General features: G+C 46.9%; 1 protein-coding gene across 1 annotated transcript in view; it reads left to right on the top strand.

Annotated features, from left to right (window-relative positions):
• The window catches only part of gatb (glutamyl-tRNA(Gln) amidotransferase, subunit B), a 166,294-nt gene that overhangs the window by 132,398 nt on the left and 11,213 nt on the right, over window positions 1-22,683 (top strand). Inside the window, exon 11 of the mRNA XM_072496073.1 lies at window positions 10,208-10,286. Coding sequence (XP_072352174.1) covers window positions 10,208-10,286 — 79 coding nt within the window. The remainder of the gene's footprint in view (window positions 1-10,207; window positions 10,287-22,683) is intronic.

Genomic DNA, 22,683 nt, shown 5'->3' on the forward strand with positions numbered 1-22,683 from the left:
TGTAGATTGGCTTTAGAGTGGTTTCACAGGTCGGCGCAACATCGAGGGCCGAAGGGCCTGTACTGCGCTGTAATGTTCTATGTTCTACCTTCATTTGATGAGCTTCAACTTAAGCAATCAACCTCTGATATGCAGTTTCATCAAATGCCTTCTGGGAGTTCCTATAAATAACATTCCCATATTCACTACTTCAGTCACATATTTGGAAATTCACTGATTCGCCAGGTATGACCTATCCTTACAAATTCATGATGGCTCTCTGATCAGCTGCTAGTTATCAAGGTGTTCGGTCACACTACCATTAATTACAGAATCTAGCAATTTCCTGATAAAAGATGTTCGGCTAACTGATCTATAATTTCCTTAGTTCTCCTATCTTTCTTAAATAGCAGAGTGAGAACACTTTATAGATACCCCAACTATAATCTTTCCGGGGGATTTGTTGCTCTTTAGTGCCATTAATTTCTCCATTACTGTTATATTGCTTACATTAATTTTGTTGCATTCCTGATTCTATAATAGCTTCCTTAGGATATTTGGCATGCTGACCTCTTCCTCTACTCTCTGTATTGATGCAATGTAATTATTGAACATTTCCACAATTTATTTATTTTTATTAACAACATCACCACTATCAATTTTCATGGGGCTTGTAATGCTAATCACAAACATTTTGTGTTGATTTTGATATCCTTTGCAAGATTCTTTTCATGCTTCATTTTTGTAGCTCATACAAAAGGCTTTGTCACACTTTGCTGCTCTTGGTATCTTTCCCATTCTCTCGGACCTGTGCAATTATTTTTTACATTTTTGTATACTTTTTCTTTTAGTTACCTCGTTTTATCTCTTATAACTACACAAAGCAACAAAAGGTGCTAAAGCAAATAGAGCGAAAAAAGGGGGAAATGAAAAGAAGCCCAGATATCAAAATCAACACAAGATTTTTACAATTAACATTAAGAAAATGACACAAGACTGTAGAAGGGGTTGTGTATAGTCCCCCTGGTAACTGCGACAAAGTGGTAGCTCTTTAAATGCTGAGTTTAGGCATGCATGCAACAAAGGCGATGTGGCTTTAATAAGGCATTTTAACTTTCATATAAATTGGGATAAGCAGACTAGCACATGAACCTACTTGCTATTATCTCCTTACTAATTTAAATTAGTTTATTTGCACTATATCAACACATCGTATTGCGAATTTACAAATAATACAGAACGCTTTCATAGTCATGCATTACTTCACAATGTATACTTTTACTTTACAACTTTAGAAACCAACAATCCCACCTTAATAGCTGCATTTTTCTGAGCCTTTGCTTACTTTATCTACCTTTGCAAATGATGTTGCAAATTATGTTGTGTTAATATGTATTGTGTGTTGATTTGATTTTCATAATTGTTTATATCCTATTCTGGATTACATGTAGAGGAAACCAGATGTGGGCTTTGTACACTGGAAATCAGAATCAGTGGCACACATTGGGGAAACTCCTGTAATTCAGCTGATACTGAATCAAAGTTTAGTCAATAGTTTCAGGTAAAGAAGTTTTGGTACAGCTCCAATTGAGAAGTTTATATTAGTTATTTTATAACTAAAGAGAACATTTATTTTCCACTGATTATGGCTGATGTGATTGGAATTATTTATTTCTGTACACTTGCACAAGTACTTTTAATATTTCAATGCAAGTATTTGTAGATACTGTCTAGTAGTGGGGGTAATGGAATCTGTCATCTAGATGGTTATCGATTTGGATTTGAGTCTTTGACCTACAAGAGTTAAGAAAGTATTGTTTGTCTAGTTCAACGTCTACATAATGAATGATGGTGGAAGTTTGCCTTTTTTGCAGAGTCTGATATTGTTTCGATGCTTTCGAATAGCATATTCAGGTTTTTGAGAGGTCTTGATGGTACTGTTCTGAAATCCATTCATTCTTTGTTGCTCTGTGCTATGTAAGCTTGTAGTCTGTGGAGATTGTAACATTTAAGGTACAGGATATTCCACTGCTTGCAACTGACTAGAACAAATATAACAATGGCAAGACCCTCTTGGAGTGCTGTGATAGATCACCAGATCAGTTTAAGAATCATTGAATGGCGCTTCTTCAACAGTCAGCTTTACTCAGTCAGCCAACCAGCAGGTGTCCCAGGTTAGGGACAAGGAAGTGGGGCATGCAGAAGAGGTCCCAATTAAGTGAAAAGGGCTGCAATTAGTAAACTTTAAGTGAAGTAGAATCGAGAGAAGTCCAGAGATCCAAGAAGGCAGCTGAAGGTTGGTGACTCAGTGTTGCGAGCTACTGGGGGCATTTAAGGTACCCGTTTGGCGCGACGGTGTTCTACTTGGCACGGCCAAAGAACTGAAATTGTGTTTGTGAGCTAGAGTTCAAGTATATTCGGAAATCCAGGCAAATGTAATCTCGGAAGGTGAGATTGAAATCCTGCAAGGTGAGCTGCCTTTGAAGCCATCATAGCTGGAGTAACATTTGGAGAGAATATTTTTTTTCTTTGTTCGTGGGATAGCATGTGGGCTTTGCTGGTTGGGCAGCATTTATTGCCCATCCCTGAGGGCATTTAAGAGTCAACCACATTTCTGCGGATCTGGAGTCACATGTAGGCCAGACCAGGTAAAGACGACAGATTTCCTTCCCTAAAGGACATTTGTGAACCAGATGGGTTTTTACGACAATTAACAATGGTTTCATGGTCATCATTAGACTTTTAATTCCAGATTTTTATTGAATTCAAATTCCACCAACTGCCCTGGTGGGATTCGAACCTGAGTCCCCAGATCATTACCCTGGGTCTCTGGATTTCTGGCCCAGGGATAATACCACTACGCCACTGCCTCCCCAAAGCAAGATCTTTGAAGATGAAGTTTGAAAACCCTTGTGAGAAAAACAAACTTTCAGTGAGATTGGTTGGCTCACAATGTGCTAGCTGTCTGGGTGAGTTGTTGAGAAATCTGTAGAATTGTTTTTGTTGCATTTGGCATTTATTGGACTGTGGGGTGTGTTTGATCACAGTTTGCCTGCTAACTCAGATGTACTTCATACTTACCTTGAATGTTAGAGTATAAGATAGATATTATAAATTATTTCACTTGTAACTTATATAGTAAAGTTTATTCTTGTTCAAAACACATGGAATCTTATGGCTTTATTCACTTGGTAAGCATCTTGAATCTCAAATTTTGTCTACTTTACACAGACCATTATTGGTCCTTACCCGGATTTTCCCCACAACCCAGAGTTTGGCAAAGGGTTCTACCAGTATCTAAATTGTGAATTTTCAAATAAAAAGTTTTTGGGGTGTTACCACTTAGGGTTTTTATATATTTGAGCAATATTAATCATAAAGAAGCTTCGAATTTTATTGGCAGAGAAGATGGCCATGCAGCTCATCATGTCTGCTAGTTCAAAGAGTCTGATCCAGCCTAATCCCACTTTCCAGCTCCTGATCATGTTTATTGTTTCAGCACTTTAAAGCATTAAAAAAAAATTATGAAAGTTTCTGCCCCTTTCAGGCAATGTGTTACAGACCTCACCACACTCTGGGTGAAATAGTTATCCTCAGCTCCCTTTTAAATTATCCCTCTGCTAATTATTTCAAATCTGTATTGACCTCTCTCCTAAGGGAAATCTGTCCTTGCTATCCATTCTATTTCGGCTCCTCATAATTTTGTATACCTCAATTAAATCTCCTTTCAGCCTCCACTGTTCCAAAAATACTTGGACAAAACAAGTTTCCTTGTTTTATTCTTCTGCATTGTGTTCTTAAATAAAAATATTCCCTTCAATACCAAGAAGATAGGATTTTAAAAACATTTTAAAAGTTAATCCTAATTCTTTGTACATAACTTATTTAAGGGATACTAACAATACAATTTGTAATGTGGGAGATGGTTAGGATTAGAATTAGGAGAAATACCCAGCAAATCGGGTTAGAAACAGATGGACCTGAAATTTTAGTGTCACAAAGGAGGTTTAATTTTTGGTAAAATTGCAGGAATCACTTTAAATACATTGTGTAATTCCAAATCTAACCTGTTTTCTTTGGGGGTCTTACAGAGGATAAAAGCAAATGATTGCAGATGCTGGAATCTGAAACAAAAGCAGAAAATACTGGAAAATCTCGGCAGATCTGACCATCTGTGGAGAGAGGAGAGAGCTAACGTTTTGAGTCTGGATGACTCTTTGTCAAAGAGCCAACTCCTTTCTCTTTCCTCAGATGCTGTCAGACCTGCTGAGATTGTCCAGTATTTTCTGTTTCTTACAGAGGAACTTGATGGGGTACGGCATTGGTATTGCTTGTGGTGCACTTCGAAATTCAGGAAAGCCTTCAATATAGTTAATCTGGAAAACCTGGTACTGAAAGTAAAGAAAGCAGAAATCAGTGGGAATATTTTGCAACGGATATCTAATTGGTTGACTAATGGAATCCAATGTAGTGATACAGGGATTGTCATCTGCTTCAGAGAATGATACCAGTGCACACCAACAAAGCTGTTTTGGAACCTAATCTTTATAAATGACCTGGACTAGGAATCACAAACTCAGTGGCTACATTTACAGATGAAACAAAGCTCCCAACGATGATTAATTTCAAAACTGATCAGAATAAGTTGTGGGAAGATATGATATATACCTGTGAATTGTGTGAAGATGTTGTAGTAACAAAATACAACATATGTTCACATGGAGACAAAACATTCAGGATGGATCTCGCTTGAATGTAAAGGAAATAATCGGCATAGAAAATAAAAGATACCAAGCAGTTCCAATTCCAATGATTGGTGACAGTGAGTAAAGCAAATAAGATGTTGTGATGTGAAGGTCAATATTGAGTCAAAATAAATCATTGGTGTGACTGCACTAAGTGTATTTTGACTGATAGTCACAGTACAAAATGGAATTTAGGGCTATTCAAAGGGGTATTGAAAAGATGCAAAAGTGATTGACCGAATAATTGAGGGATTGAAGAGATTGGAATTTGAGGAGCAAATTTGTAAATTGGGCAATATTGTTAGGTGAATTTTCAGGAAGAGTAAAAAGGTCAGACCATGAACCACAATCTTGCTCAGACTGTGTCATACACCCTGCTCTTGACTTGGCAAAATGTAGCAACCTTTTAAATAAAATCCAGAGCCCCAGCATGGATAATTTCCTTGTGTCCTGCATACTGTCCTTGACAGGGCAAAATGTAGCAACCTTTTGAATAAAAAATAGACCCAGCATGAATAATTTTCTTTTGGAAAATATGCTTCCTGTCAGTTAATCTGAGGGTAGAATTGGTGATGGGGAAGCTGTATCCTCCTCGATGAAGGCGGCTGCATCCCTGATTCTATTCTGTCTTGAGGTTTTACATAGGAAGAAAAGGTTTGAATTTTTTGAAAGTGAAGACGAATGGCTGATTCGCAGAAAGTGATCATTTACTGAGTTGGATATCGTTTTCATCATGATATGGAAAGGCTGGGTGAATTCTCAGAATACATTTTGCAAAGGGCAGCACGGTGGTGCAGTGATTAGCACTGCTGCCTCACGGCCCCAAGGTCCCAGGTTCAATCCGGGCTCTGGGTCACTGTCCGTGTGGAGTTTGCACATTCTCCCCGTGTTATTTCCGCCCCCACAACCCAAAGATGAACAGGGGAGGTGGATTGGCCACACTAAATTGTCCCTTAATTGGAAAAAATGAATTGAGTACTCTAAATTATTTTTTTAAAAGAATATATTTTGCATGTTGAACAAATTAAAAACTCATTGTTTAATGGCCATCTTCTGCAGTGCTGGTGGTTTCTCCTGTTTATGTAGTGATGGAAAATGTGATTGCGCACCAATATTCAGTTTGGGTACCATCAGGGCTACTCCCCTCCTGACCTCATTACAGCCTTGGTCCAAACATAGTCAAAAGAGCTGAACTCGAGGTGAGTTGAGAGCGACTGCCCTTGACAATAAGACTGCAAGTGATATCAAGAGACCCTAGCAAAATCAAACTAAATAGGAATCTTGGGGAAATTATCCACTGGTTGGAGCCATACCTAGAAAAATAGAAGATGGCTGTAACAGTTGGAGGCCATCTTAGCCCCAGAACATTGCAGGTAGTGTCCTGGACCCAACTATATTCAGCTGCTACATCGATGACCTACTCTCCATACGCTAAGAAAGTGGGATGTTCGCCGATGATTTACAATGTTCAGAACCCGGAGCATTTCCGAAGTGAGTGTGCAACTAACTGAGTCACAATTGATGCAAGGTTACAGATTGTGGTGGAATAGAATTCTTCTGTTGCTGATGACTAACCGTGACTCCTCGGTGCCCAGTTTTGAGCTGCTGCACTTGCTTTGAATGTATCCTATTTAGCACAGAGGTAATGCATCACAACATGATGGGAGTGTGGCATTGCTGTGAAGATGGGACTTTGTCTCTACAATGGCTCTGTGGTGGTCACTCCTGGTAATACTGTATGGACATCAGCTACTGGCAGATTGATAAGGACACGGTCAAGTCAATTTTTCCTCTTGGTTTACTTACCATCTGTTATAGGCCCAGTCAGATATGTCTTTAAGGACTTGGCAAGCTTAGTCGGTAATTATGTTACCTTTGGTGATGGACAAGTTCTCACCTAAATTACATTCTGTGCCCTTGCTGACGGTGCTTCTTCCAAGTGTTTTACGGAGTAGTGCAGATCCATTAGATGAAGGAAAGTGGTAGGTGATAATCAGCAGAAAGGCTCCTTCACGCGTGTACATTACTGTGTTGTCACTTCCAGTGCAGCTGCCTTGCCAGGACATACCCAGGGATGGTGATGAAATGTCTGTTTGTTATGATTCTATGATTATGACTATATCATGTTGTTGTTTGACTAGGCTGTCCCAATTTTGGCACAAGTCCACAGATGTTAGTAGGGAAGACTTTGCCAATTTGGAAGTGTGTGGCATTGATATATCCAGCAATTAGGTCAATGCTGGGTGGTACGTCCAGATTTATTCTCATCAAACTTTTCTGTAGCCGTTTTATGCAGCTGGATGATTTGCAAAGCCATTTCAAAGGGCAATTAAGAGTCAAACGCATTGCTGTTGGCCTATAGTCATTTTTTTTGTTGCAAAAATATACTTTATTCGTCAAATATCTGAAGGAACATTACAAACATTTCAAAATGGCCATCACACAAAATGCAATGATATTCAGGTTTTCTACATCGATCATATTGCAATCCGAGGTGTTTCATCACAGTTGTGATACAAATAATATTCATCATATACATTCAATGTGAGTCGATAGCCCGAGGGAGTTCTATACAATTACCCTCCCCTCACTGCACTAAGGTTATAGACCTTACCCATTGCGCCTCTGCAGCGGCTGCCCCAAACTTTAGTGCATCCGTCAGCATGTTGTTCTGGGCTTTGGAATGAGTCAGTCTGCAATACTTGACAGGGATTGCAATGGAAGACCAATAAATTTTGGGCAAACCAAAGAGTGTTTTTTCCAAGTTGATGATCCTCCAGCAACAGCTGATGTTTATCTCTGTGTGAGCCCCTAGGAACAGGCTGTAGAGCAGAGTCCTGTGTCACAGAGCTGCTCGGGATGAACCTCGATAAAACCACCTCATGTCTCGGACGTTCTCTGCAAAGGCATATTCCACAAGGAGTTAAACAAAGGTCTCTTCCCCACCACAGCCGACTCGGGTTCAATATATGGATGGGGTGAGACTCTGGGTGTGTAGGAAGGATCTGATGGGGAGGGCCTTTCTCACCACTAACCAAGCTAGGTCTTGGTGCTTGTTTGAAACTGATGATACACTCTACCAAATAACTTTGACAGGCTGTTCAGAGAACCATCCGAAAGGATCCACTATCTCCTTTTCCTGCAGAACCTCTAGGACATTACGTACAGACCACTGTCTGATAGACTAGTGGTCAAAGATGTCTCTGCATATATTTTTTCACAAAGGACAGGTGGTCCGGCACCTGGTGGCATAGTGGTGGGAGCGGTGGCGTGATGGTGGGAGGTGGCAGCGTGGTGGTGGGAGGCGGTGGCGTAGTGGTATTGTCGCTGGACTAATAATCCAGAGACCCAGGTTATGGTTTGGTGTACCAGGGTCGAATCCCACCATGCAGTTGATGAAATTTGAAATCAGTAAAGACATGGAATTAAAAGTCTAATGATGACCATGAAAGAACATTGCCGATTGTCGTAAAAACCCATCTGGTTCACTACTGTCCTTTAGGGGAGGAAATTCGCCGTCCTTGCCTGATCTGGCCTACATGTGACTCCAAACTCACACAGTGATGTGGTTGACTCTTAACTGCCCTCCACTGAAATGGCCTAGCAAGCCACTCAGTTCAAGCGCAATTAAGGATGGGCAACAAATGCTGGCCCCGCCAGCGATGCCCACATCCCAAGATCGAATTTTTAAAAAACTACTTGGAATGTTCTCCGGCAGTCTGGCCAGATTAATCCTTTGCAACACTGGGAACAGGTAGAATCCCCCGGCACGTAGAGACACTTGATGTTTGCGTACTGAGGATCTCTGCAGAACTGATGACCAATTTTGTTTCAATCAACGGGTGGGAATCAGAAAACTTTTCAATCAAATCTTGAGTCAGGCAGGGTTGCCCTCTCTCTCTCTCTCTCTCTCTTGTCTATGTGTTGCATAGAACTCTTGGCTGAGACCATCAAGAAGGATTCGGGCACAAGTGGAGTGATGATCCCAGGCAATGGAGGCACTTTGTTCAAAGCCTCCTTGTCCATGGACGACGTCACTGCCTTTTGCTCAGATCTGCTGGAGGTGCACAAGCTGATCAACATCTGCAACCAGTTCGAACTGGCCTCTGGTGCCAAGGTAAATTGTGGCAAGAGTGAGGTCATGTTCTTTGGGAACTGGTCTGATCGGTCCCTTGTCCCCTTCACCGTCAGGTAAGACTGCCTGAAGGTGCTGGGGATGTGGTTCAGAGGGACCAGTGCATGTGTTAGAAACTGGGAGGAGCGAGTAGCTATAATGAAACAAAAACTGGGCATGTGGGAATGATGCTCCATCTCCATTGCAGGTCTGCAGTCACATATAGGCCAGACAAGGTAAGGACTTTAATGAACCAGATGTGTTTTAATGATAATCGGGTACTTTCATGGTCAACATTACTGAGACTAGCTTTTTATTCCAGTTCATTGAATTTAAGTTGCAGCTAAATTCCAGCTGCCGTGGTGGGATTTCCATCTCCACCTCCAGAACATTAGTCCAGACCTCTGGATTAGTAACTCTGTTACATAACCCTGCACTGCTGTTCCTGATGATTAACAGATATTAACAAATAAAATTGTTAATTCCAAAGGAATTCCAAAAAGTATTTCATAGTTACATGTGTAATTATACACTCTACATGTGCAATTAAATAACTTTGATCACTAAGTAGAGGGAGAAGTAGTGTAAAACTGAAAGGGCCTGTGCAAAAGATTTAGAGATCTTTTGGACTGAGGAAGATATGTTATGATTACAAATCTCCAGGGCAGCACAGTGGCGCAATGGTTAGCCCTGTAGCCTCACGGCGCCGAGGTCCCAGGTTCGATCCCAGCTCTGGATCACTGGCCGTGTGGAGTTTGCACATTATCCCCGTGTTTGCGTGGGTTTAGCTGCCACAACCCAAAGGTGTGCAGGCTAGGTGGATTGGCCACGCTAAATTGCCCCTTAATTGGAAAAAATTAATTGGGTACTCTTTTTTTAAATCAAAATTCTCTTTGGACTGCGAGCAAACTCCCTTTTTCAAGAAGTCGTATGCTTTTAGCTTAATAACTAGCAAGGCACCTAAAGAGATGAGAACTATTTGTTTACTTGAATTTTAATTGCTGGAGAAAAAAACTACTGCTTTCAGAGGCTACACTGGTGATTTTCTGGAAACCACCTGACTGAGCTGAGTTTCTGTTTTGAACTTGTGTTTTAGACTCAGTTTTAGGAATAATCAACAAGGGAAGGTTTCCCAACTCGCATTCTTCCTGCCTCAACTGAAATTCAGTGTAGTTAAAATCCTCATCTCAGTAAAACTTGTCTGTGTTTGGAATTCTGTAGAAGGTTTCAGTATCACTCCTTTTTGCACTTTTTGTTGCTATTTTGATTGTGTCGAATTAGTCAAAGTTTGTTTTCTTAAATGCTATTAATGGATTTATTTTATATGCAGTTGACTTTCGCGTTTAATTTATGTTCATCCTCTTTTCAGTTCTATTAGTCCCTCTGCTTTGTCAGAGCTGCTGAACCTCTTGGAAACAGGATTTATATCTTCGTCTGCAGCAAAGCAGGTGGGTAAACACCAATTTATATTTTAAAGGTTTATTTTTGCATTAAGTAACCATGCACAGAGGTTTATAGCACTATTTGTAAATAAAATCAAATCTATTGCTGATTTTTCAATATTGCCAATTTGTTTTTACAACACCAGAAGTCAATTTTGTTGTTTACATGTGTGCATCTATTTTCCGGAATATGAACAAGCTTTGTTCTGGATGATGCGAAGTTTCTTAAGTGTTGTTCAAGCAGTACTCCTCCAGGAAGTGGAGAATATTCCATTAGATTCCGGATTTGTGCCTTGCAGCTGGAGACTTGTAGACTTTGGGGAAACAGGAGTGAGTTACTGCAGAATTCCCAACCTCTGACCTGCCTATGTAGCCACAGTATTTTTAGGGCTGGTCTATTTTTTAAAAAAAAATATTTTTATTCAAATTTTTAACATATTTTCTTACATAAATAAACATTTTATAGCTATGTCACGTATTCCCCCAATATACAAGCCCCCCATTAAACGCTAATAAACACAGTAGTAAACACAAAGTACCCCCCCCCCCCCCCGGGTTGCTGCTGCTGCTGACCACCTCCTAACGCTCCACTAGAAAGTCTAGGAACGGTTGCCACCGCCTGAAGGACCCTTGCACAGATCCTCTTAAGGCAAATTTTACTCCATCCAATTTAATGAACCCTGCCATGTCGCTGATCCAGGCTTCCACGCTTGGGGGCCTCGCATCCTTCCACTGTAGCAGAATCCTCCGCCGGGCTACCAGGGACGCAAAGGCCAGAATACCGGCCTCTTTCGCCTCCTGCACTCCCGGCTCGTCCGATAGTGTGAGCCCACAACTCGACTTAACCCGGGTGTTTACCACCCTAGACACTGTCCTCGCAACGCCCCTCCAGAACCCATCCAGCGCTGGGCACGCCCAGAACATGTGGGCATGATTTGCTGGGCTCCCCGAACACCTCACACACCTGTCCTCCACTCCAAAAATCCGACTCAGCCTTGCCCCAGTCATGTGCGCCCTGTGCAGAACCTTAAATTGTATCAGGCTAAGCCTGGCGCAAGAGGAGGAAGAATTTACCCTACCCAGGGCGTCCGCCCACGTACTCTCGTCTATCTCCTCCCCCAGCTCCTCCTCCCATTTACCTTTCAGCTCCTCCACCGAGGCCTCCTCCTCCTCCTGCATCTCCTGGTAGATCGCCGAGACCTTGCCTTCTCCAACCCACACCCCCGAGAGCACCCTATCCTGGATCCTACGTGCTGGCAGCAGCGGAAATTCCCTCACCTGCCGTCTTACAAACGCCCTTACCTGCATGTACCTGAAGGCATTTCCAGGGGGGAGCCCGAATTTTTCCTCCAACATCCCAAGGCTCGCAAACGTCCCATCTATAAACAGGTCCCCCATCCTTCTAATACCTGCCCGGTGCCAGCTTAGGAACCCCCCCATCCATTCTCCCCGGGACAAACCGATGGTTCTCTCAGATCGGGGACCACTGCCTCTGTGGCCTCTGCCTCCCCTTGTGCTGTCTCCACTGCCCCAAATTTTGAGGGTCGCCGCCACCACTGGACTCATGGTGCACCTTGTCAGCGGCAGCGGCGCGGTCACCAGCGCTCTCAGGCTCGTGCCCACACAGGACGCCATCTCCAGCCTCTTCCACGCCGCCCCCTCCCCCTCCATTACCCACTTGCGTTCATTGCCACATTGGCAGCCCAGTAGTACCCACACAGATTAGGCAACGCTAGCACTCCTCTGTCCCTGCTCCGTTCCAGAAACACCCTTCTCACCCTCGGGGTCTTTTTTGCCCATACAAACCCTATGATGCTCCTGCTGACCCGCTTAAAAAAGGCCTTAGGGATCAGGATGGGGAGGCACTGGAATATAAAAAGGAACCTCGGGAGCACCGTCACCTTCTCTGACTGTACCCTACCCGCCAGGGAGAGTGGCAGCATATCCAACCTTTTAAACTCCTTCTCCATCTGCTCCACCAGCCTCGTCAAGTTGAGCTTGTGTAGGGCCCCCCAGCTCCTGGCCACCTGGATCCCTAGGTACCGAAAACTCCCTTCCGCCCTCTTCAGTGGAAGCACGTCTATCCCCCTCCCCTGGTCCCCTGGGTGTATCACGAATAGGTCACACTTCCCCATGTTGAGCTTATACCCGGAAAAGTCTCCAAACTCCCTGAGGATCCGCATCACCTCCGGCATTCCCCCCCCCCCCCTCCCCCACTGGGTCCGCCACATACAGTAACAGGTCGTCTGCATACAGCGATTTCTTCCTCCCGCCCCCCCCCCCTGCACCAGCCCCCTCCAGTTCCTGCACTCCCTCAAAGCCATCGGCAAAGGTTCAATTGCCAACGCAAATAGCCAAAAGTATTCCGACCTCCGATTTGTGGCCACACTCGCCACAGGGGCTTCGTACAGTAACCTAACCCAGCTAACGAAACCCTCCCCGAACCTCCTCAACACTTCCCACAGGTACCCCCACTCCACCCTATCAAAGGCCTTCTCCACATCCATAGCCGCCACTATCTCCGCTTCCCCCTCCACTGCAGGCATCATGATTACATTTAGGAGCCTCCGCACATTGGTGTTTAGCTGCCTTCCCTTCACGAAACCCGTCTGGTCCTCGTGGATCACCCCCTCAGTTCTGGTAGCCAACACATTCGCTAACAGCTTTGCATCCCCGTTGAGGAGCGAGATTGGCCTATACGACCCACACTGTAAAGGGTCCTTGTCCCGCTTCAAGATCAGCGAGATCAGCGCCCTGGACATCGTCGGGGGTAGGCCCCCCCCCCCCCTCCCTCGCCTCATTGAAAGTACACACTAGTAGTGGGCCCAACAGGTCCATATACTTCCTGTAAAATTCCACCGGGAACCCATCTGGCTCCGGTGCCTTCCCCGCCTGCATACTCCCAAGCCCCTTAGTCAGCTCCTCCAGCCTTACCGGTGCCCCAAACCCTGCCACCTGCCCCTCCTCTACCCTCGGGAACCTCAGCCAGTCCAGAAAACGACGCACCCCCCCTCCTCCGTCGGGGGCTCAGACCTATAAAGCCCCTCATAGAGGTCTCTAAATACCCCATTTATCCCCTCCGCACTCCGCACCATATTCCCCCCTTTATCCCTAACTCCCCCAATCTCCCTTGCCGCCTCCCGCCTCCAAAGCTGGTGTGCCAGCATCCGGCTAGCCTTCACCCCGTATTCATACACCGCCCTTTGTGCCTTCCTCCACTGCACCTCCGCCGCCTTGGTAGTCAACAGGTCGAACTCGGCCTGGAGGCTTCGTCGCTCCTTGAGTAGTCCCTCTTCGGGGACCTTTGCATACCTCCTATCTACCCTTAAAATCTCCCCCACCTTGGTACTTGTGTATTGTTTAAAATTTCTGTATTGTTATTGTTGCGTTTGCTTTGTAAGAGGGGAAAAATTGTTGTTTGGGAAAAAATTTTCAATAAAACATTTATAAAAAAAAAAAAAATCTCCCCCACCAACCTCTCCCTCTCTCTCCTCTCCTTCCCCCCCCCCCCCCTCGTGGGCCCTAGTGGAGATTAGCTCTCCGCTAATCAGTGCCTCCCAGACCACCCCTACCTGCACCTCCCCATTATCGTTCACCTCTAGGTATCTTTCAATGCACCCCTGGATCCGCCCGCTCACCACCTCATCCGCCAGCAAACCCACCTCCAGGCGCGACAGCGGGCGCTGGTCCCTCTCCTCCCCTAGCTCGAGCTCCACCCAGTGCGGGGCATGGTCTGAGATGGCTATGGCCGAATACTCCATGTCCTCCACCCTCAGGATCAGCGCCCTGCTCAAAACGAAGAAGTCAATCCGGGAGTAGGCTTTATGGACGTGGGAAAAGAAAGAGAATTCCCTGGCCCCCGGTCTGACAAACCTCCATGGGTCCACTCCTCCCATCTGGTCCATGAACTCCCTCAACACTTTGGCCGCCACCGGCCTCTTACCCGACCTGGATCTAGAGCAGCCCTGCTGGATCCAATACCGTATTAAAGTCTCTCTTCCCCCCCCCCCCCCCCCCCCCCCCATTATCAAGCTCCCTGCCTCCAGGTCCGGAATCCGGCCCAACATGCGCCGCATAAATCCAGCATCGTGGCATAAATCCAGCATCGTCCCAATTCGGGGCATACACATTCACCAAGACCACCTGCACCCCCTGCAGCTTACCGCTCACCATCACGTACCTACCTTCATTGTCTGCCACGATGCGCAGCACCTCAAACGACACCCGCTTCCCCACCAAAATCGGCACCCCTCGATTCTTTGCGTCCAACCCCAAGTGGAAAACCTGCCCTACCCACCCCTTTCTCAGCCTAACCTGGTCTGCTACCCTCAAATGCGTCACCTGGAGCATGACCACATGTCCCTTCAGGTGCGCGAACACACGGGCCCACTTGACCGGCCCGTTCAGGCCTCTCACATTCCAAGTTATCAGCCGGATCAGGGGGCTGCCCCCCCTCCCCCCCCCCCGGCGATTAGCCATCTCCCTTTCTTGGCCAGCTGCGTGCCCCTTTCAGTGACCTGTGGACCTGTACACCTAGATCTCTCTGACTGTCAATACTCTTGAGGGTTCTACCATTCACTGTATATTCCCTACCTGCATTAGACCTTCCAAAATGTATTACCTCACATTTGTCCGGATTAAACTCCATCTGCCATCTCTCCGCCCAAGTCTCCAAACGATCTAAATCCTGCTGTATCCTCTGACAGTCCTCATGGTTATCCGCAATTCCACCAACCTTCGTGTCGTCTGCAAACTTACTAATCAGACCAGTTACATTTTCCTCCAAATCATTTATATATTTCCCTACCACTGACGTAAGGCTCACCGGCCTGTAGTTCCCTGGATTATCCTTGCTACCCTTCTTAAACAAAGGAACAACATTGGCTACTCTCCAGTCCACCGGGACATCACCTGAAGACAGTGATGATCCAAAGATTTCTGTCAAGGCCTCAGCAATTTCCTCTCTAGCCTCCTTCAGTATTCTGGGGTAGATCCCATCAGGCCCTGGGGACTAATCTACCTTAATATTTTTCAAGACCATAAGACATAGGAGAGGAAGTAAGGCCATTCGGCCCATCGAGTCCACTCCACCATTCAATCATGGCTGATTTCAAGTCCATTTACCCGCCCTCTCTCCATAGCCCTTAATTCCTCGAGAAATCAAGAATTTATCAACTTCTGTCTTAAAGACACTCAACGTCCCGGCCTCCACCGCCCTCTGTGGCAATGAATTCCACAGACCCACCACTCTCTGGCTGAAGAAATTTCTCCTCATCTCTGTTCTAAAGTGACTCCCTTTTATTCTAAGGCTGTGCCCCCGGGTCCTAGTCTCCCCTGCTAATAGAAACAACTTCCCTACATCCACCCTATCTAAGCCATTCATTATCTTGTAAGTTTCTATTAGATCTCCCCTCAACCTCCTAAACTCCAATGAATATAATCCCAGGATCCTCAGACGTTCATCGTATGTTAGGCCTACCATTCCTGGGATCATCCGTGTGAATCTCTGCTGGACCCGCTCCAGTGCCAGTATGTCCTTCCTGAGGTGTGGGGCCCAAAGTTGCTCACAGTATTCTAAATGGGGCCTAACTAATGCTTTATAAAGCTTCAGAAGTACATCCCTGCTTTTATATTCCAAGCCTCTTGAGATAAATGACAACATTGCATTGGCTTTCTTAATTACGGGCTCAACCTGCAAGTTTACCTTCAGAGAAACCTGGACTAGGACTCCCAAGTCCCTTTGCACTTCAGCATTATGAATTTTGTCACAGTTTAGAAAATAGTCCATGCCTCTATTCTTTTTTCCAAAGTGCAAGACCTCGCACTTGCCCACTTTGAATTTCATCAGCCATTTCTTGGACCACTCTCCTAAACTGTCTAAATCTTTCTGCAGCCTCCCCACCTCCTCCATACTACCTGCCCCTCCACCTATCTTTGTATCATCGGCAAACTTAGCCAGAATGCCCCCAGTCCCGTCATCTAGATCGTTAATATATAAAGAGAACAGCTGTGGCCCCAACACTGAACCCTGCGGGACACCACTCGTCACCGGTTGCCATTCCGAAAAATAACCTTTTATCCCAACTCTCTGCCTTCTGCCTGGCAGCCAATCGTCAATCCATGTTAGTACCTTGCCTCGAATACCATGGGCCCTTATTTTACTCAGCAGCTCCCGTGAGGCACCTTATCAAAGGCCTTTTGGAAGTCAAGATAGATAACATCCATTGGCTCTCCTTGGTCTAACCTATTTGTTATCTCTTTACATAAACAAATGACAAAAGGGAATCAGGGATTACCCGTAGTCACCCTTAATCTTACACAGCTCTCCCCCCCCCACCCCAGGTCTCCAGCTTCTCCCGTCCACTGCCTCTTGTAAAACTCCTCCCCCCACCCTCGGTTCCTCCCCCCCCCAACTTTCCACCCCGGCTAGACCACTCGGACCCTGTTCTGCCAGGCTCCGATGGCTGCAGCCCCTCCCCCCACCTCACTCCCGTTCACTGGCTGGCACAAACCGGCCAGCGTGGAGGTCCCGCCCGGGTCCCTTTCCCACTTGCCCGGCCCCAGAAAAGCCCAAAGATCCCCTTTTAGCACACAAACCCCGCATATCCACCTACACCCCAAAGAACTCTCATTTCGAGTGAAAGTCCCGTCCCTTCCCTTGTCCAAATATATACCACCTTGGATCCTTTAATCTCTACACCCGCGCGCAGTGATACAAAAAAGAAGAAAATACAGTCATGAGGTTACATCGGCACATGGCCATTCCTCAATTTGTCAGTTCTGCCACAGTCCTTCTGCTTTCGCAAACTCCTCCGCTGCTTCCGCCGTTCCAAAATAAAAGTCCCCGAGCTTGTAAGTCACCATCAGCTTCGCTGGATATACAATGCTGCACCGCACCTTGCTAATGTACAGTGCCCTCTTCACCCGGTTGAAGGCAGCCCGCCTCCTTGCCAGCTCCACCGTAAAGTCCTGGTATACACGTATACCAGCTCCAGCCCACTGCACCACTCTGCTTGGCCCAGCTCAGGACCTTCTCCTTCACCCTGTACCTACGGAAGCACAGAGTCACTGCCCTTGGCGGCTCACTCGCCTTTGGTACAGTCCTCCACGACCGATGAGCCCGATCCAGTTCATATCGGGAGGGGTCCTCCCCCAATAGTTTTGCCAGCATCGCGGCAAAATACTCAGTCGGCTTCGGTCCTTCAACTCCTTCGGGCAGCCCCACAATCCTCAAGTTCTGTCGCTTGGATCTATTTTCCAGGTCTTCCATTTTTCCTCGCAGATCCTTGTTAGTATCCATCACCTTCCGCATCTCTTTCCCCATCGAGGCAAGTTGATCACCGTGCTGCAATAACGTCTCCTTCACTTCGTTCAGCGCCTCCCCTTGCTCTCGCACCTCCGCCACTGCCCTCGCCACCTCCGTCCTCACCGGGGAAACCGCCTCCTCCACCAGCACACTCAAAACCTCCCTCATCTCCTTCCTCACCGTCTCCATGCATTTCGCAATTTGCGCCAACTGCTTTTCAAATTCCACAGCCATCACCTTGGTTATTTCTTCAGCCGTAAGCAGTGCGGCCTTCCCTGGTGCTCCAGCCTCCATTTTTCCTGGTGACCCCGCGGTGACCTTTCCACTCCCCGACGGACCTCCAGCTGTTTTTTTTTCGGCCATTTTTTTGCTCACCCTCGACATTTTTCTTTGTTTTTTTTTCCCTCCTGTGTCTTCACAGTGCCTTCTCCGTGCCTTCTCCCTGCTTCTGCCGCCTCCGTGGACCCTGGGACCGGGCTTAAAGCCCCGAAAATGCCGTTCCTGAGCGGGAGCTCTCCATTGTGCGGCTGCCTCCCGCCCACCCACCGTCACCGGAAGTCCCTAGAAATCTCATCCTTAACAATGGATTCTAGAATCTTGCCAACAACCGAGGTTAGGCTAATTGGCCTATAATTTTCCATCTTTATCCTTGTTCCTTTCTTGAACAGGGGGGTTACAACAGCGATTTTCCAATCCTCTGGGACTTTCCCTGACTCCAGTGACTTTTGAAAGATCATAACTAACGCCTCCACTATTTCTTCAGCTATCTCCTTTAGAACTCTAGGATGTAGCCCATCTGGGCCCTGAGATTTATCAATTTTTAGACCTCTTAGTTTCTCTAGCACTTTCTCCTTTGTGATGGCTACCATATTCAACTCTGCCCCCTGACTCTCCGGAATTGTTGGGATATTACTCATGTCTTCTACTGCGAAGACTGACGCAAAGTACTTCTTTAGTTCCTCAGCTATTTCCTTGTCTCCCATCACAAAATTACCAGCGTCATTTTGGAGCGGCCCAATGTCAACTTTTGCCTCCCGTTTGTTTTTAATGTATTTAAAGAAACTTTTACTATCATTCCTAATGTTACTGGCTAGCCTACCTTCATATTTGATCCTCTCTTTCCTTATTTCTTTCTTTGTTATCCTCTGTTTGTTTTTGTAGCCGTCCCAATCTTCTGACTTCCCACTACTCTTTGCCACATTATAGGCTCCCAGAAACTCCTGCCATTGCTGTTCTACTATCTTTCCCATTAGTTCCTCCCTCATGCCTCTGTAGTTACCTTTATTTAACTGTAACACCTTTACATCTGATTCTACCGTCTTTCTTTCAAATTGGAGATTGAATTCTACCATATTATGATCACTGCCTCCTAAGTGCTCCCTTACTTTAAGATCTTTAATCAAGTCTGGCTCATTACATAACACTCAGTCCAGAATGGCCTGTTCTCTCGTGGGCTCCATCACAAGCTGTTCCAAAAAGCCCTCCTGTAAACATTCAATGAATTCCCTTTCCTTGGGTCCACTGGCAGCATTATTTACCCAGTCCACCTGCATATTGAAGTCCCCTATGATCACTGTGACCTTGCCTTTCTGACATGCACTTTCTATTTTGTGGTGCATTTTGTGCCCCCGGTCCTGACCACTGTTAGGAGGCCTATACATAACTCCCATTATGGTTTTTTTGCCTTTGTGGTTCCTCAACTCTACCCACACAGACTCCACATCATCTGACCCTATGTTGTTTAGTGCTATTGATTTAATTTCATTCCTAATTAACAAGGCAACCCTGCCCCCTCTGCCCACCTCTCTGCCTTTTCGATAGGTTGTGAATCCCTGGATGTTTAAATGCCAGTCCTGAACCCCCTGCAACCATGTCTCTGTGATGCCTACCACATCATACCTGCCAGTCACAATCTGGGCCACAAGCTCATCTACCTTGTTCCGTACACTGCGCGCATTTAAATATAGCACCTTTAATTCTCTATTGACCGTCCCTTTTTGTTTTCTTAGTGTGGTGAACCTTGGTTTACTGAGCCTTTCCATACACTGTCATATTTTGTGGGATGGGGACTATCGTAACCTCTTCTGAGTTTTGTCTTTTCGTGCTTTTTTGTATTCCTAAGCAGCTACGCTTCCCACTGATTACTTCACCTCTTGGTTCCCTGACTTTCCCTTCCCCCCCCAATCTTTAGTTTAAAGTCCTATTGACCACCCTATTTACTGTTTTCGCCAGAACACTGGTCCCAGCTCGGTTCAGGTGGAGACCATCCCAACGGTATAGGTCCCCTCTGTCCCAAAACTGATGCCAGTGTCCCATGAAAAGGAACCCCTCTTTCCCACCCCACTCTTTCAGCCCAACACCTCGTCTTTTTGGATCTCAATGTGACCCAGGCTATCTACACACCCTTCTCCAGACTCTTTTTTTAAAAAATAAATGTTTTATTAAAGTTTTTCCAATGAGTGTTTTTACATAACAAAAATAGAAATACAAATAGTAATAAAAAATAACAATAAACATAACCCAAAGCTTACAATGAAACTACTTACACAACAGAATTTTTTTAATTTTTAAAAAACAGAACAAGGTGGGTTTTGGCTCCATGCCCAACTCACATTATATCAACAGTACCCCCCCCCACCTGAACCCCCCCCCCAGGATGCTGCTGCTGCTGACACTCACTGCTCCCCTAGAAAGTCTAGGAAAGGTTGCCACCGCCGGGAGAACCCCATCAAGGACCCTCTTAAGGCAAACTTTATTCGCTCCAGGCTGAGGAACCCCGCCATATCGCTAACCCAGGTCTCCACACTCGGGGGATTCGAGTCCCTCCTCATTAACAGAATCCGTCTCCGGGCTACCAGGGTGGCAAAGGCCAGTACCTCGGCCTCTTTCGCTTCCTGCACTCCCGGATCCTCCGACACCCCAAATATCGCTATCGCTGGACTCGCCTTCACCCGAGCGTCCAAAACCCTAGACATCACCCTTGCAAACCCCTGCCAGAATTCTTTAAGAGCCGAGCATGCCCAAAACATATGGGCATGATTCGCCGGACTCCCTGCGCACCTCGGGCACCTGTCCTCCACCCCAAAAAACCTACTCATTCTGGCCGCCGTTATATGCGCCCGATGCACCACCTTAAACTGGATTAATCCGAGCCTGGCACATGATGAGGAGGAGTTCACCCTGCCCAGGCCATCGGCCCACAGGCCCTCATCCAGCTCCTCGCCCAGCTCCTCCTCCCACTTATCCTTCAAGTCCGCCACTGAGGCTTCCTCTACCTCCTGCAGCTCCTGATATATGTCCGTCACCTTCCCCTCCCCTACCCAGACGCCAGACACCACCCTATCCTGGATCCTACGTGGGGGCAGCCGCGGGAATGTCCCCACCTGTTTTCTAAGGAAGTCCCGAACCTGAAGGTACCTGAACGCATTCCCCGGGGGCAGACCAAACCTCTCCTCCAGCGCCTGCATGCTGGGGGAAACCCCGTCTATAAGCAGGTCCCCCATCCTCCTAATACCTGCCCTATACCAGCCTTGGTATCCCCCATCCAACCTACCCGGAGCAAATCTGTGGTTATTCCGTATCGGGGTCCACACCGAGGCCCCCCCCCTCTCCCCTGTGTTTCCTCCACTGCCCCCAGATCCTCAGTGCCGCCGTCACCACCGGACTAGTGGTGTATCGCGCCGGGGAGAACGGCAGTGGAGCTGTAACAAGTGCCCCTAGATTGGTGCCTCTACACGACGCCGCCTCCAGCCGCCCCCACGCCGCCCCCTCCTCCATCATCCATTTCCTGACCATGGCCACATTGGCCGCCCAGTAATAACTGCAGAAGTTCGTCAGAGCCAGCACCCCCCCCCCCGGCTACACTCAAAAAATACCCTTTTGACTCGTGGGGTTTTATTTGCCCACGCAAATCCTGTAACAATCCTACCCCCTTAAATACCCGCTTAAAGAAGGACTTGGGGACGAAAATGGGGACGCACTGAAATACGAAGAGGAACCTGGGGAGAACCGTCATCTTCACAGTCTGCACCCGTCCCGCCAAGGAAAGCGGGAGCATATCCCACCTTTTAAACTCTCCCTCCATCTGCTCCACTAGCCGGGTTAAGTTGAGCCTGTGCAGGGCATCCCAGTTCCTGGCCACTTGTATCCCCAAGTACCGAAAGCTCCTCTCCACTATCCTGAGAGCGGCATCTCCCTCAGTCTCTCCTCCTGGCCCCTACCGTAGACCACGAACAGCTCACTCTTCCCCACGTTCAACTCATACCCCGAGAACCTCCCGAAATCCCCCAGGATCCGCATGACCTCCCCCATCCCCTCTAACGGGTCCGAAATATACAACAGCAGGTCATCCGCGTAGAGGGAGTCCCGGTGCTCCTCCCCTCCGCGCACCAGCCCCCTCCAATCCCCCGAAGCCCTGAGCGTAATGGCCAACGGCTCAATTGCCAGGGCAAACAGCAACGGGGACACCCGTGTACCCCTCCAAGGGCATCATGATAATATTCAGGAGCCTCCTCACGTTCGTGTTCAGATGCCTGCCCTTAACAAAACCCGTCTGCTCCTCCCCAATCACTCCCGGGACACAGTCCTCTATTCTGGTGGCCAGAATTTTTGCCAACAGCTTGGTATCCACGTTCAGGAGCGATATCGGCCTGTAGGACCCACACTGAAGCGGATCCTTCTTCTTCTTCAGGTTAAGCGAGATCAATGCCTGCAACATTGTCGGAGGGAAAATCCCTTTCTCCTTTGCCTCATTGAAGGTTCTCAGCAGGAGCGGGCTCAGCAGCTCCGAGAACTTCTTATAAAGTTCTTCGGGGAAGCCATCCGGGCCCGGGGCCTTGCCCGTCTGCATGCCTGCCAGCCCCCTGACTACCTCCTCCAACCCAACCGGGGCCCCCAGTCCCTCCACCCGCTCTGCTTCCAGCCTTGGGAACCTCAACCGGTCCATGAACCGCCTCATCCCTTCCCCCTCCCTGCGGGGGTTCCGACTCGTATAACCTTCCGTAGAACTCCCTGAAGACTTCATTAACCCTCTCTGGGCTCAGCACCATGTTGCCTTCACTATCCTGCACTCCCCCAATCTCTCTGGCCGCCTCCCTC

The sequence above is a fragment of the Scyliorhinus torazame genome, chromosome 3 (genome assembly GCF_047496885.1).
Source record: "Scyliorhinus torazame isolate Kashiwa2021f chromosome 3, sScyTor2.1, whole genome shotgun sequence".
In the NCBI taxonomy this organism is placed as follows: Eukaryota; Metazoa; Chordata; class Chondrichthyes; order Carcharhiniformes; family Scyliorhinidae; genus Scyliorhinus; species Scyliorhinus torazame.